Here is a 15,082-nt window from a genome sequence, read left to right on the forward strand (position 1 = left end):
ATCACAATTCAACTTATCAATAATATCTCGAGGTACGTTAGTGTTGGTATTCAATATTGTGACTGGACTTTTTTTTTTTTTTTTGCATCGATTCAAGGTGGATTCTTTGTATGCCTTTATTCCTTGTTCCCAAAAGCCCTTCTCTAATTGCGATAGCTTTGTTATTATTGCAAGATAGATCTATCAATAGTACTTCTGCATCCTACAAAAAAACAACAACAAACCCCTCATCACCTATACCACCATCCTGCTCACGATGGCTAGAGCCATCAATATCGAGCTTGCGTCAACTACATACTTCTCTCAAATCCATTATAATCTATAATATGATTAATTTCTTTCAACAAAATCTCATGTAAGGATTCAACCTCATAATAAGACAACAAAGTTATTAATCGGTTAACGAACGAATGACGAGGGGATTGGCCTTTTTAATCAATTGCTTCGAACGTCTTCTGTACTCTTAGTAATATATTTTCTTTTTTAACCAAAAAAAAAATACCTAAATAATATATCTGGGTCATTCATTACTTTGAGCTGTCATACATACATACTATGGCCAGATTATAACTCTTGCAATGTATTATTAGACAAAAACAAAATACACTGGATAATTTATAATAATGAAACAGCTGAACACTTTGATGATGATAATTCTTTCTCCAATTAGCTGAATAGTATTATGTTCTTTCCCAGTTCGACATGAAAGGACTTTTTGCTGCACTTCTGATCAATGCCATTTATGATCATCGCGACATGCATGTGAAACGATTAAAGCTTCTGAGGACTCGGTACGGTAGATAATTCTTACGTGATGCAATATCAAAGATGTCAAGTCAATTTACAATCCCGATGTAGTATCCGTGTCTAAACCAGTGATAAGTAGCACACAAACTGCACATCATAACACCTTAATGATCATCCAAATGCATAGGGATTAAACTTTGATTTGGTGAGTCTTTGTGGTCTTACAGGTTGAAACGTTGATCCTGGCCGTGTTTCATCTTTCAAACTTGGAGGTCACAATAATTAGGTAAAACTTCGAGGTCATGCCTACTACATTGCTCTGTGGTCTTTGCCTTGCTGGTTACATCTGCTGCTTCTTTATGTTCTCTGTTCTTCCTCTGCATCTCTTGTATTGTGTCAAGATTATGTTCTTGTTTTACTGCTGATTTTAATCGATATTTCAGTTGCTTACGTTACAGATGGCTTCAACCTAACATTTGAATTATACGCAGGTAAACAAGTTCTGTCGGCCTGACAATGAACTTTGCTCAAGTACCATCTAGCATTAACCTGCTGCAAAGTTTACCTTTTCCCTGCTTTTGGGATTCTGGTTGGAGATTTCCATCTAATTTAGCATTTAATATCAAACAACATTCTGCGAGATTACTTGCTGGAAGATCACGTTGTCATCGTTGCCCATGTTCAGTGTAATCTTGAAAGAGATGCACTCCTGCTGAACACGCTTTCATGAGTTCTCATCTTCTTTATGAACAAGAGGAGTCGAGAAACAATTTCATCGTTTGGTTTCAGTATACGCAGCAAGTGACATGTTACACCAATGTGTTCTTTAGGATGATAACAGAAACAACCATGATTAGTAGACTAAGCAAGGAATACATTAGGGCAACCCTTTCCTTCCCTTCGAAGAGACCCTCCGGTACGAGCTTATCAATGATGGGCAGAAGAATCTTCTCCAACCTCTGACAAAGTTCAAAAAAAAAACAAAAACAAAAACAAAAACAAAAACAAAAAGCAGATGATGTTAATCAATATTAATGTTCTTTGGTGACAAAAACAAAAAGAATGTGCTATAGAACTCACCTCTGCAACTTGCATTTGGATCAATGTGTCAATGATGTTTTTCGCATTCCTGCAACACAAATTTAGAACTCATAATCAAGTCTTCTGATTTGTTTGTCAAAGCAAAAGAAGCTATGCAAATGATAATCCATCCATCATTAATATCTGTCACCTCCAAAACACAATGCCCTCATATACATGCATTGTAGAGATGCTGCAACCAAAGGCCATGGGTAAATTATCCTTCGCAAAATCTGCAAGACATAGGTTTCACTTGAATGTCAAATATATATATATATATATATATATATATATATATATATATATATATATATATATATATATATATATATATATATATATATATATATATATATCAGGAAACTGAAGGTTTTAGTAAACATACTTGCGATCCATCTAATGCCAATATCAACGCCATAGTCCGCCGTTGGTTTGATCACCAACATCACGCTGTTGTACACCATGAAAGAGTGCAACATTTGGAATGCTTTCTACAACAAACCAACTCATTCTTCACCAAAGAGTTATCGGCGCAGGCATGTAAAATGGAGTTAGGTAAAGTTTCACCTTACTTAGCTCCAAAGGGTCAGCTGGAAGAGACGTAAAACAATGTCGGCATTCATCACCGATCAGCTCTACGAATTCCTTGATGCTTCTGTTGGAGATAGCTGAATGCAGTCTTATGGCCCTTTCAAGGTGGCGAAGATTGATCCCTCCAATGTCCGATGAGGACTTGGCTGCAGTTACAGGTAGTACTAGAGACCTGCCAGGCTTCCTGCTGCACCCGTTCCTCTTCGGTAAACAAGGTAAGAGGCCTTTGGGATGCACGGCGGAAACACATAATCTGGAAGCGGTTAAACTTGGATGGACATGCATCATCTCGAGACAAGGGATGAAGAGGGAAGCACTGATGGAGGGCTGGAAGCTTGGGTATTAAAACACGTCGAGACGATGGAATTGCCGGTGAGATTCCGAGGACAAGGAAGGGATAATATGATGCGAAGCAATGCATCATGCAGTGATGACAAAGCTAGGGATCTGCTGCAAAACTTTGCTCGCATCATTATCTTCTTAATAACCTTTATTTAGTTAGGATTAGGTTATTATATATGTGGTGAATATTAACTAAGGTCACATTCTCTTGATATCCTAAATTTAGTTAGGATTAGGTTATTATATATGTGGTGAATATCAACCAAGATCACATTCCTTAGCACTTGGGGTTGGTTACCTTTTCTCTCTTACCTTCATTTCAGAATATTTCTTTCTCTCTTTCCTTCCTTCCTTCCTTTCAATCTTTCATCGCCTTTTTTTTTTTTGGATTCAAGACCGCATGGGCTAAGACAAGCAGCTGGCAGATGCAAGGAATCAAACTTGAGAGACTTCACAAGACGAAGCAAACAAAATCCCTCTCGGCACACGCAATCACAACACGGTGCACTCGAAGTAGCAAGGAGAACCCATCACCATCTGTGATGATGCAACCAGAAATTTTCTTTTCAGGTCCACCCAGTGTAGTGTAATGATGCTGCTGGCCATAAGCCACTCCGATCTTGCTCTATCATCATCGAGAATAATAACAAGCCACGATCTCGACGCACCGCGGAGCCAAAAACACACACAAAAGACGCGTCGGGCATGCATCGAAATTTCTGATCTGCGACTGACGTGGCCGAATTGACCGGTCGGTGGAGAACCTCAAATGTGGCGTGTCCTCGTACGTCGAGCGGGAGGTGCCCAAGTGGTGGGCCTGCCTCCACCGCCCAAGGGAGCTGTCGCCAAGTCAGCTCTGCGTGGGTGGGTGACGGCAGCGGGACCCGGCCATACCCGGAACCATTTGAGATGGCACCGAATCAGACTTTCGAGGCGTCTTCTTTCTGCAAGTTTGGTGAGTCCAATTGAGAAGGGTGGGCTCAGCGAGAGAGGAGGACATAAAGCGTTTTCCACTGTCGATTGAATCGAAATCATTTCCGTCGGAATCAGTATTAATTAAAATAAATCTTTTGAAATCATGAAAGTTTTTCGCTGCACTAATTCACCCCCGCTCTTTGTGTCGCTCTTGATCTTAACAATTGGTATCAGAGCAAGATTCACTCTTATTTGGTTTTAAATCCAAGAGAGATGACATTTGCCAGCAACCTAGAGGGTCATTCGATTACACGTCCACCCATATTCAATAGGGCGGATTATACGTATTGAAAAACTAGAATGAGGATCTTCATAATTTCAATAGATTTCGAATTATAAAATATTATAGAAAATTACTTTCAAAAGTCTTCTCTTCAAATGAACAATTGGAATGAATGAATCGGAGAAGAAGACTTTCGCTTTAAACGCAAAGGCTATGAATGTCTTATTTTGTATATTAGATAAAAATGAGTTTAATCGAGTATCAATTTGTGAAATTACTTTTGACATTTGGCACACACTCGAAGTGACTCATGAAGGCACTAGTAGAGTAAGGAGTCAAAAATTAATCTTTTAGTGCATTCTTATGAGTTGTTTCGAATGAAACCGAGTGAGACTATTGAAAACATGTACACTCAATTTACATATATCGTCAATGGTCTAAAAGGACTTAGTAAAGGTTTCTCGGATGTTGAACTAGTTAATAAGATTTTAAGACCCCTTCCAAAAAGTTGAGATCTTAAAGTAATGGTCATTCAAGAGGCCAAAGATTTAAATAATTTTTCTCTTGAAGAACTAATTGGGTCACTAATAACCTATGAAATGATATGTAAAGCTCATGAAGAGCTTAAAGACACCCTTCCAAAGAACAGAAAATACATAGTACTGAGAACACAAGAAGACCACTTGAAAGAAAACTCAAGTGATGAGGACTTGGATGGTGACTTGACACACTTAACAAAGAAGTTCAAAAGATTCATAAATTTTTTTTATAAAAATAATACTAAAAATAAATTTGAACCTAAGAAAGAACAAGTGATTTGTTATGAATGCAAGTAGGGACACTGTAAGAGTCAATGTCCCCAAGCAAAGAGGAGGCAACCAAAGAAAAAGACTCTCAAAGCTACATGAGACGACTCAAGTGCATCCGAAGAAGAGGAGCCTACCATCACCGAGCAAGTTGCTTAATATGCACTAATAACCATTGGAGATGAGGTAACAAGTTCATTTGATGCAAATTTATCCTTTGATGAATTATTAAATGCTTTTCATGATTTATTTGATGAATACAAATTAATTAGTAGAAAATATTAATTATTAAAAAGGGAGCATGCTTCTCTTGTTAATGATTTCAATAGTTTAAAAGTTGAGTACAATGATAGTTTAGCTCAATGTACAAAATGTGATGAACTAGAAACACTCAGAAAGGACAACTTGCTACTTAAGGGAACCTTAAAAAAATTTAAGGTTGGTAGCAATTCCTTGAACATGATCCTTGCCAACAAGGGTCATGTTCATAGAAAAGGCGGAATCGGATTCGTGAGTAGCTCTCACCAAAATCCAACCACCTTTGTTAAAGGCCCTACTTTACATGTCTCACCCCGAAAGAAATGTAACTTTTGTTGCAAATTTGGGTATGTAGCTTATCATTGTCCATTCAAGAAATGTAGTCTACATAAATTAATTTAGGTTTCTAAAAGAACCTCAAATGACTCAATGTAACATGATAAACTATGTAGATCGATTTTTGAAGCACCCAAGGTCAAATGGGTACCTAAAAATCATCTTTTTCTGTAGAAAAATGTACCATCATAAGTTAGGAGCAAGAGATGATACTTTGATTTTGGATGCTCAAGGCTTATGACCAAAGATCCAAAATAACCCATAAAGCTCTCTAGCCAAAATAATAAAAAGGGAATCATAAGAATTAAAACTGTTAGTTACAAAATGAAACTTATAAGATCATGATGCAATAATTATTTGAAATCTTATGTGATAAACACTTATCTTGATCCCTCAAACCTGAAAATTCTTATGCACAAGTTCCCTTTCTAACTTCTTCTGGAGTTCTAAATTTCTAGGATACATTCCCTCCTAAATTTTTTTTCGAATCGAATTCTATCTAACAAGATCATGAATTTGTTAATTTTAGTTTTTAGACTCTCTTGATCACTCACTTGAATCATGATCTTATAGTATGCGCAATGAGCCATATGCATTTTTCCATATGAGTTTTTATGATGTTTGCATTACAAATGATGAATCATGAACTTATGGTAGGCATTTTACAATACAAGTTCAATATAACGTTTGAGTATGGTATGTATTTTATATGATGAATCATGAACGTAGAGTCTTCAATGTGAATTTTCTTTTCTTATGATGCGATTTTTATATGATAAAGTTGATGTCACCCCCCTTCCCCCACACAACTATGTGAGCAGTGCTCACTACCTATAGGCGGTGGCACCGCCCACCTGGCGGTAGCACCGCCAGTTGTTATGGGTGGCAGGCGGTAGCACCGCCCAGCTAGCGATGCCACCGCCCACAATCTACCCCTTATAAACCCCAAGTTAGGGCCGACGGTAGAACCGACCCCAACTCATTTTGCACTCCTCCAAACAGCTCTAAACCCATTGCTCTCCCTCTAGCAACCCAAAAATCCCCACTTCCAACTAGATCAAGGATCAATCTCTGACATTCTTTGAAAGATCACTAGAAAGGAAAACTACTATGGTAATCTCTACACCAAATTGATTCTCCTTTGTATTACTTGTTCTTGCTCCTTATTTGCCTTCATTATTGTAGTTTTAATGGGTTTTAGAAGATCCTCTAGGGATAAAAGGAAGAGGAGATTAGATGAAAATTATGACTCCATACTTTTCGATTCTAATCAATATGCCCTAAAATTTTCATCCATAGAGTCTAGACATGTTCATAAGGGAAAATATGTTAATTTAGATGAATTAAGTGATTTGGAACCTATTCAATGGCTTACAAATCTAGACATTCTCCCAATCCTTCAAATGAGTGAACCTATCTATCCTAGACTTGTTAGGCTATTTTATAATAATTTACATGTAGATAAAGATGAAAGGGTATCTACCTATTTATTAGGACATTATATACTCATTAAGGATAGAACCATTTGCAACATCATAAGAATTCCGGTAAAAGAAAGAGGGTGTTATTTTAGAGGATAATGGGATGATAAAACAGTTGGGACTACTTACGTTGATGCCTTAGGAACAATTTTTGGTAATCCTAACTTAACGATTCTTCTAAAAAGCTGTGAATATTTACTACATTTAAGCACCAAAATACTTCATCACATCTTGATAAGTATAATTCTCCTTAAGTAATATCATCATAATGAAGTAAGTTAAATGGAACTAGGTATCATGTATTGGATTATGAAGGGACATAACAATTATTTTGGTTACCTAATCCAACAAAACATGATTGAACTATCAAAAAAGGATATGATGCTTCCATATGGTGGCTTAATCACAAGACTACTCCATGCCTATGATATTGGCATTCCACTCGACGAAGAAATTATAAAACTAGACAGATTTAGTATCATAAATAGAAATCTACTTCGACGGATAAGATGTACATTTAGAAATGGTATATGGACTAGACTATCTAGAAGGACTGATCCCCTCTAACCAGAACCAGAACCTGAAACACTAATTTTTAGGAGTAATTAATCTCTTCCAACTGATCCCTTTAAGGAATCACCTCCAGTAGAGCAAGCATCTCCCTCATCTATTGACAACATAGTGACTCGGATATAATGTTTTAAACAACGACAAGATCGACTTGAACAACACCAAGATCAAATCTTAACTGAGTTGTAGCAAATTCATCAACAGTTTAATATTTTGTTTAGATATTTGAACTTTCCACCACCTGAATAAGCTGTGTATGTATTTAAGGAGAAGTGGACACAATTCCTCTTTGTTATGTTGTAATCATATATTGTTTACTTTAATATTATAAATTTAAAATGCTACTTATGCTGTGCTTTGATGACTAAAATGCTACTTACTTTGATAGTAAAATTCTACGCTAATAGTTAAATTCTGAGCTTACTTTAATGAATATATCAATCTAAGAATTAGACTTGATATATCTTTTGAATGGATAAATTCCTTGAGACATTTAACTGTTGGTATCTATGACTTGATGTATTATGATCATTTGTAGAGTTAGGAATGTTAATTTATCCAAATGGATGAATGTAATGTATATTTTTTTCGGACTATCTTTCACTTAATGTATTCCTTAAATGGAGCTTTCATGAGTTTATACCATATCAAGTTCACTTCGTACCCTTGCTCCATCACTTAATGATTTTTGATACATGGAATTAATTGACAAATGCATCTCTTGGGTTTATCTCTTGTGAATTTTTAATGAGAAATGGATTTGATGTGATCATTCATGAAATTTCTTGGAATTTCTTTTATCCTTCATATGATGATTCTTTCACATGAATTCCTTCTTAACGAAGGAAAAATTTTATGAATTTTTTAGTATGAGATGAAACTTTTTTAACTTGATTCAAATCATTTCATAAAGTTGGTTCTCAATGGATTTTCCTCCTTACTCTCCTTCTTCATGCGAAGTTTTGATGAAAAATAAAAAGGGAAAAGTTGATGGATGCTATCTCTTTAATATTTAAAACTTTGAATGTGAGAATTTTTGAATGATACCATGTAATGAATGCTTAAAATATAATTGGTATACAAATTGAAACGTGGCATGAATTTTTACCACACTTGCATTATTGAATCGTTCTCCTTTTTGTTGATAATAAAAGAGGAGAAATAAGACCAAAATATGATAAATTTATGACAAATGTATGCAATGTATTTCATCATATAAACTTGAAATATTTGCTCCATAAATTTTCTTCATTATGATAAGATATCTAGAGTTTAACTTGCTATTTTACAATTGATATCTTGCCATAGAATGATGAATTGCTATCTTTATCATCTTTCTTATTTAAAATATCAAACTTGAAAATGGATGTCATGCCTTGACATCATTTTCAAAATGTTAGATCATGATAAGTAATTATGATGTGCTTGTTGATAAGTTTAAATGAATCTAACTTATCAGTTTGATACTTGAATTCAAAGGCTTTGAATTCTTTTTTTTTAAGTATGACATATAGATAAGGGGAGTTAAGGTTAACTTCATCATCAATTGATTGTCATCATAAAAAAGGAGGAGATTGTTGAATCTTGGATTTTGTTGATGAAGTCCATTGTAATTTGTTTGATCTAATCTATATGTTGAGAAAAGTGTGCAGGATTAACTACGATAGCAATAAGACATAAAGCATGTGTTGTGCTGGAGTCAAGATCGAGATCACGTTGAGAGTTCGAGAGTTCGTCGGAAGTCCGGACATTCGTCGGAAGTTCTACCGGAACCAATCGAAAAGTCCAGGAGCTTGCCAAAGAAGCTCGTCGAAACTAGCTAAGAAGATCATCGTAAAGTCCAAGAGCTTGCCGGGAGTCCACCGGAGCATTGTCAAGAGTTCGTCGGATGTTCACCGGAAGTACACCGAAAGCTCGCCGGAAGAGCAATTAACGCACTGGAACAAGAAGAGTTATGATCATGTATTAATTATTATAGTTAGAGCATAAATTAAATTAAGATTGGGAGGTAATCCCACTAACTTAATTAGGGACCAATTGGGCCCTTAATAGGGTTGATTTGGGCCGGATTGAGCAGCCCAATCAGCCCCTGAAAAATATGGCCGGCGGTGGCACCGCCCAGAAGATCTAGTCTCCCAAGTGGTCTGGGCGATGGTACCACCGGCAGTTATTACTGCCAGTGGTGGTAACTCCCTTGTTAAGCGGTGGTACCGCTAGAGCTCGATCTCCGAGCTCTATCAAGCGGTGGTACCACCCAAACTGAGCGGTAGTACTACCTAGTGTCAGGTGTCAGGCAGTGGTACCACTCAGTAGTGGTGGTGGTACCGCCAAGACCCCGGAAATCAGGGATTAGACATTTTTTGGCTCCATTTTTGAAGCCACTAGGGCTTATAAAAATCCCACCCTTTTTTGCATGAAAGGGCACGAAACCCATTGGCATAATCTTGAGTTCTTGAGTCTTAAAGTGTTGTAAAAGTTAGAGTTCTCCTCCCTCATCTCTTAGCCTTATAACCATCCAAGAAAGAGGAGTGAGACTTGTAAGGGTTCATCTTCTAAACCCAGAAAAAGGAGAAAGTGCTATAAAGTGGTGTTCGGTCTTCACCTATTGAAAGAAGGCCTTTAGTGGATGCAGGTGACCTCGTCAGAGGAGGAATCCCAAAGTGGATATAGGTCATATTGACCGAACCACTCTAAAACTCGGTTTGCATTTACTTTGAGCAATTTACTTTTATAGCAAACTGCCTCTCCTCACTGTGCTTTTACTATACCTACATACTCTTTCAAGTAAACACCTTCCGAGATCGGCTTTAATTTTACGAAAGCTTTGAAGTTCAAATTCTCTCTGAAATGGATTAAATCAAAACCATTTTCGTTGGAATCAGTTTTAATCAAAACAAGTCTTTTGAAATTGCGAAAGTTTTTCGCTGCACTAATTCACCCCCCCTCTTAGTGCGGCTCTTGTTCCTAACAGATAGATCCAAGAGGATGCTTAGTTTGTCCCAGTCCAGGTACATAGACAGCATTGTTAAAAGGTTTGACATAGAAAATTCCAAGAGATGTCTCATACCGATGAGACATGGGATATCGCTTTATAGGAGTATGTCCCCAAAGACTCCCGAAGAAAGGGCGAACATGGATAAGATACCTTGTGCATCAGCAATAGGGTCTATCATGTATGCCATGCTATATACCAGGCTTGATATATTGCATGCTTTGAGTGTCACGAGTAGGTATTAGACGGATCCAGGCTTGGAGCATTGGAAAACAGTAAAGTATATCCTTAAGTACTTGAGAAAGACTAAGGATCTTGTACTAGTATATAGAAGTAGTAGCCTCAGGATTAAAGGCTATACAAACTCAAGTTTTCAGTCTGATATCGATGATAACAAGTCAAATTCGGGGTATGTGTATACCTTGAATGGAGGAGCAGTGTGCTGGAAGAGTTCTAAGCAAGATAACACTATTGACTCGACCATGGAGGCGGAGTACATTGCTGCAACAAAGGCAACAAAGAGAGAGTTTGGATAAGAAGTTCATCATAGATTTGGGAGTCATGCAGAGTAGTGAGGAGCCGATTTCCTTATATTGCGATAATAATGGGGCGATTGCTCAAGTGAAGGAACCCATATCTCATCAGAAGTGTTTTGAGGAGGTTCCTCCTAATCAGAGAGATCGTGACCCAAGGAGATATAGCAATGGAAAGAGTTCCATCCGAAGATAACATTGTAGATTCACTAACAAAGCCATTGTCTTAAATTGTCTTTGAGCATCACAAGGGTCTAATGAGGATCAGACACATAGGTGATTGACTTTAGGTCAAATGGGAGATTGCTAGTCATATGTGCCCTGCAAGCCAATCACGTGAGTGATGACATGTATGACTTGACATGTAGTCTTTTTGTTTATTATATTTTAATATTTTATCACTTTATATCGATTGTTGCATATATATATATATATATATATATATATATATATATATATATATATATATATATATATATATATATATATATATATATATATATATATATATATATATATATATATATTGTGATATAATTGGATTTGTGTAATGAGAATCGGATCATGATGAGATCGTGATAATGAGACCGATTCACCTTTAAACACATATCCTAAATAATCCCGGTCATAGGTTACTCGAGAGGGACATCGAGATAATCAGACAGATTGGTGTACTATATATCTGTCCATATGATGGATGCAGTTGGTCTCATAGCTGCTCGTGTGGGGACACTAGGGATACAATACAGGTGCTCATTGGAGAATGAGTTAACTGATTGATTAGCCTATGGAATGCTGGATGGTTCATGATACCTTATTATTAGATAGAGATTCCGTGGTCCGAGTGGTGTATCTGGTTCTTAGACTTGAGATATCAAGGATGTCATATATGAGTGCTCTACTCTTTGATATCAGGCTTATAAGTTTGGATGTCCCAGATCTAGCACAACCAGTCTTCGGGAGTGATAGTCAACCTTACGAGGGCTATTGAGTGTCGATAGAGGATCATCCACTCTCAGTGTCATGAGAGGAATGTCTCATGTATTCTTGCTCAAACAAATCCCTAGCTAGGGTCATTCAGATTGAGAGAGAAAGAGTTCTCCGAGAGAATCTGATTATAGTGAGACTCGAGTAGAAACCGTATGGGTTTGATAGCACCATGCCCAATATACGGTCTTTGGGATATTAGATAGATGAGGGACTATAGGGACATGATAACTGAGGATAGATAGGTCCAATGGATTAGATTCCCCTATATCGTATCGGGACTACAGCGTAGTGACCTAATATGTATGCAGTCCATGAGTCGAGTGAATTATTATGGAGATAATAATTCACTAAGCCATAAAGAGTTCTGATAGGTATGACTCATGACCGGCTTGATATTGGGCATAGAGGGTCACACACATATGGTAGGCGTTACAATGAGTAGAGGTTCGGATATAAGATATCCGCTAGAGCCCCTATCTTATTGAAAATCTAATAAGCCCCTAAATTATTGGATCCCATGGACGAGATTAAATAAAAGCCCAAAGATATTATTGGATAGAGATCCACTAATTTAAGAGACTTGAGTAGTTGGATGAAAATCTAATACCCAATAGGGGAGGATCCATTATGATTAAGTTGATAGGGGACTTATATAAATAGGAGGGATTCAATGGATTATAGACTAGAGCCTTTGCTTGCCTCTTCTATTCTCCTCCCCCTCCCCATCTCAAAGCAGGCCTGAAGTTTTGAGGAGCGTCGTTGCAGCCCTATTGTGTAGATCACCGCTAGAGAAGAGGGTGCTTGACCTCCTTCACCCTCTCCTAGAGATCTGCAATGATTCAGGGATATACGATCTCTCTAGGTAACACAATCTTTACTATATGTAGTTTTTTGTTTTACAGATTTTGCGCACCAATCTTCGCATGACGATAAACAAATCTTTGGGAAATTGGGGATTTTATTTTTTGTTTTTCCACTGCGCATGTGATGTCACCCCCAAGATTTCCCAACAATAAGTACTACCGGTATCCAATACCCATGCATTATCATAAGAATCTAACAAATGGAGACTGATCATGAATGTACCTGAAGCTTCTTCAAGCTTCTGTTTTGCCTTTTTTTATAAGGTACTCCTTATAGTTCCTCATCCAATTCCTGTCTTTGTCGTAGTGGAAGCACTGGCCTTTGTCCTTCGTTGGGTCATTCTTGGCAACATTTGTCTTACCCCATTTGCCCTTACTCTTGCCCTTCTTAAGGGACTTTCTAGCCTTCCTTTTCCTTTTGGTCTCACCATTGTAGAGAACTAGTTTCTCTTTCTTAATGGTGCTCTTTGCTTCCCTTAACATATTGAGGAGCTCAGAGAGAGTCACCTCAAGTTTATCCATATTAAAATTCATAATGAACTAGGAAAAGGAATCTGGTAGGGATTAAAGTATAAGATCAATGCACGGGTTATCATCTAGGACTATTCCTAGACTTGTGAGTTTCTCAATTCACTCTATCATCTTTATGATATGGTTTTGAACCGATGGCCCTTTAGTTATCCTAGTGTGGAAGAGACTCTTAGATATCTCATATTGCTAAGTCATTCTCTACTCCTCAAACAATTTATAGAGATGCATGAGTATGAATCTGGTATCCATGTTTTCATGTTGTCTCTATAACCCAGGAGTCATAGAGGCCGACAAGTAACACTAAGCGAGAGTGGAATCATCTATATTCTTCTCATATCGAGCAAACTCTTCCTTAGGTGCTCCTGCATCAAGTTGTGGTATGACTTTTATCTAGGACATAGTTTGGATACGGAGCCAATCCACATAGTTTGGACTAGGACATATATTTTTTCACTATGAGAACTATTCTCAGGTTATAGAGTCAATCCACATAGTTTGGACTAGTAAGACGGTTGGCATCAAGTATGTCACATAGAGAGTCTGAAGATGACATGTTTCTAACAAACAAGAGATATAGCATAAATCAATTGTAAAAGAACCCATACTATAGATTCCTAAAGTTAAATACAATCTTTATGAAAAAATGTCACTATACTTACGTATGCTCTTTTAAGAAATATAATCATCTTAAATTAGTTTGGATTATTAAAGGAATCATAAGTGATTTAAAGCTAAAAGGCAAGAAGGATATATATAACCATGAAAGATCCTAAGTTAACTGGGTATTTAAAGTAAATCTCTTTTTCTTATAGGTATATCTCCAAATAAGATAAATAAGTAAAAAATATTATCTTGATAGTGGGTACTCAAGGCACATGATCAGATATTTTATAAACTTTTCAAAGCTCATTACTCGAGATGGAAAATATGTTACCTCCGAAGATAACAAAAAAATAAAAAATAAAAATATTAGTAATAAATCAAATCTCTTGATTGAAAATATGATTTTGATAGATGGTTTGAAATACAACTTAATAAATATTAGTCAATATTATGATAAAAGATATAAAGTTCAATTTGAATCTTATACTTACATCATAAATATACCAAATAAGAATAAATCCTTAATAACATTAAGAAATGATAGTGTTTATACTATTGATCTTAATGATTTTCATGAGACAACTTATTTTTTGGCTTTGAATAATGATGCATGACTTTAGTATGGGAGACTACGATATGCTATTATGAAATTGATTTCTCAAATTGAAACTAAAGAACTAGTAAGAGGAATGCCTAAAATCAAATTTGTTAAAGATAAATTTTGTGTTACATACCAATTAGAAAAATATATAAGGAGTAATTTCAAATTCAAAAACGAAGTACCTCTATGCCATTACAACTAATTCATATAGATTTATTTAAACCCAATATCACAAATCTATAAGATAGTAAATATACTTTTGTAGTTGTTATTGATTATAATAATTATACTTAGACATACTCCATAACACATAAAAAATAATTATTTTAAATATTTTATCAAGCTTTATAAACAAGTTCAAAATGAAGGAGAATTTATAATTTCTTCTATACGTAGAAGTGATTTGAAAATCATAATTTTTAAGAATTTTATGATTCAAATGAGTTTAATTATAATTTCTCTAACTCCAAGAAATTTGTAAGAAAATGGAGTTGTTAAAGATGTTAGGATCAAGAGCAATAAGAGGGGGGGTGAATTAGTGTAGCGGAAATTTTTCAACG

General features: G+C 36.2%; 1 protein-coding gene across 2 annotated transcripts; it reads right to left on the minus strand.

The window, feature by feature from the left end:
• Positions 1-1,510: 1,510 nt before the first annotated feature.
• On the minus strand, positions 1,511-2,750 carry LOC103998447 (uncharacterized). Of its 2 annotated transcripts, none has more exons than XM_009419925.3 (5): positions 2,395-2,750; positions 2,213-2,318; positions 1,979-2,060; positions 1,828-1,876; positions 1,511-1,706 (listed from the first exon to the last, which is right to left on the minus strand). In XM_009419925.3, the coding sequence occupies exons 1-5, from the start codon at positions 2,704-2,706 to the stop codon at positions 1,557-1,559; spliced, it is 699 nt and encodes a 232-aa protein (XP_009418200.3). In that variant the 5' UTR covers positions 2,707-2,750; the 3' UTR covers positions 1,511-1,556. The 2 variants fall into 2 exon arrangements, with proteins under 2 accessions (XP_009418200.3, XP_064979890.1); XM_065123818.1 differs by having other exon boundaries at positions 1,979-2,020; positions 2,395-2,534.
• Positions 2,751-15,082: the final 12,332 nt, after the last annotated feature.

This window comes from Musa acuminata, chromosome BXJ2-9 (assembly GCF_036884655.1).
Source record: "Musa acuminata AAA Group cultivar baxijiao chromosome BXJ2-9, Cavendish_Baxijiao_AAA, whole genome shotgun sequence".
Lineage (NCBI taxonomy): Eukaryota > Viridiplantae > Streptophyta > Magnoliopsida > Zingiberales > Musaceae > Musa > Musa acuminata.

Bases quoted from the DNA above. Each gene is read 5' to 3' on its own strand.
- LOC103998447 (XM_009419925.3), bottom strand. From the start codon at position 2,706: ATGATGCATGTCCATCCAAGTTTAACCGCTTCCAGATTATGTGTTTCC. The intron at 2,061-2,212 runs GTATGTTTACTA...TATGTCTTGCAG, and splicing joins TGGCATTAGATGGATCGCAA to ATTTTGCGAAGGATAATTTA. The intron at 1,877-1,978 runs GTGACAGATATT...TTTGTGTTGCAG, and splicing joins GAGGGCATTGTGTTTTGGAG to GAATGCGAAAAACATCATTG.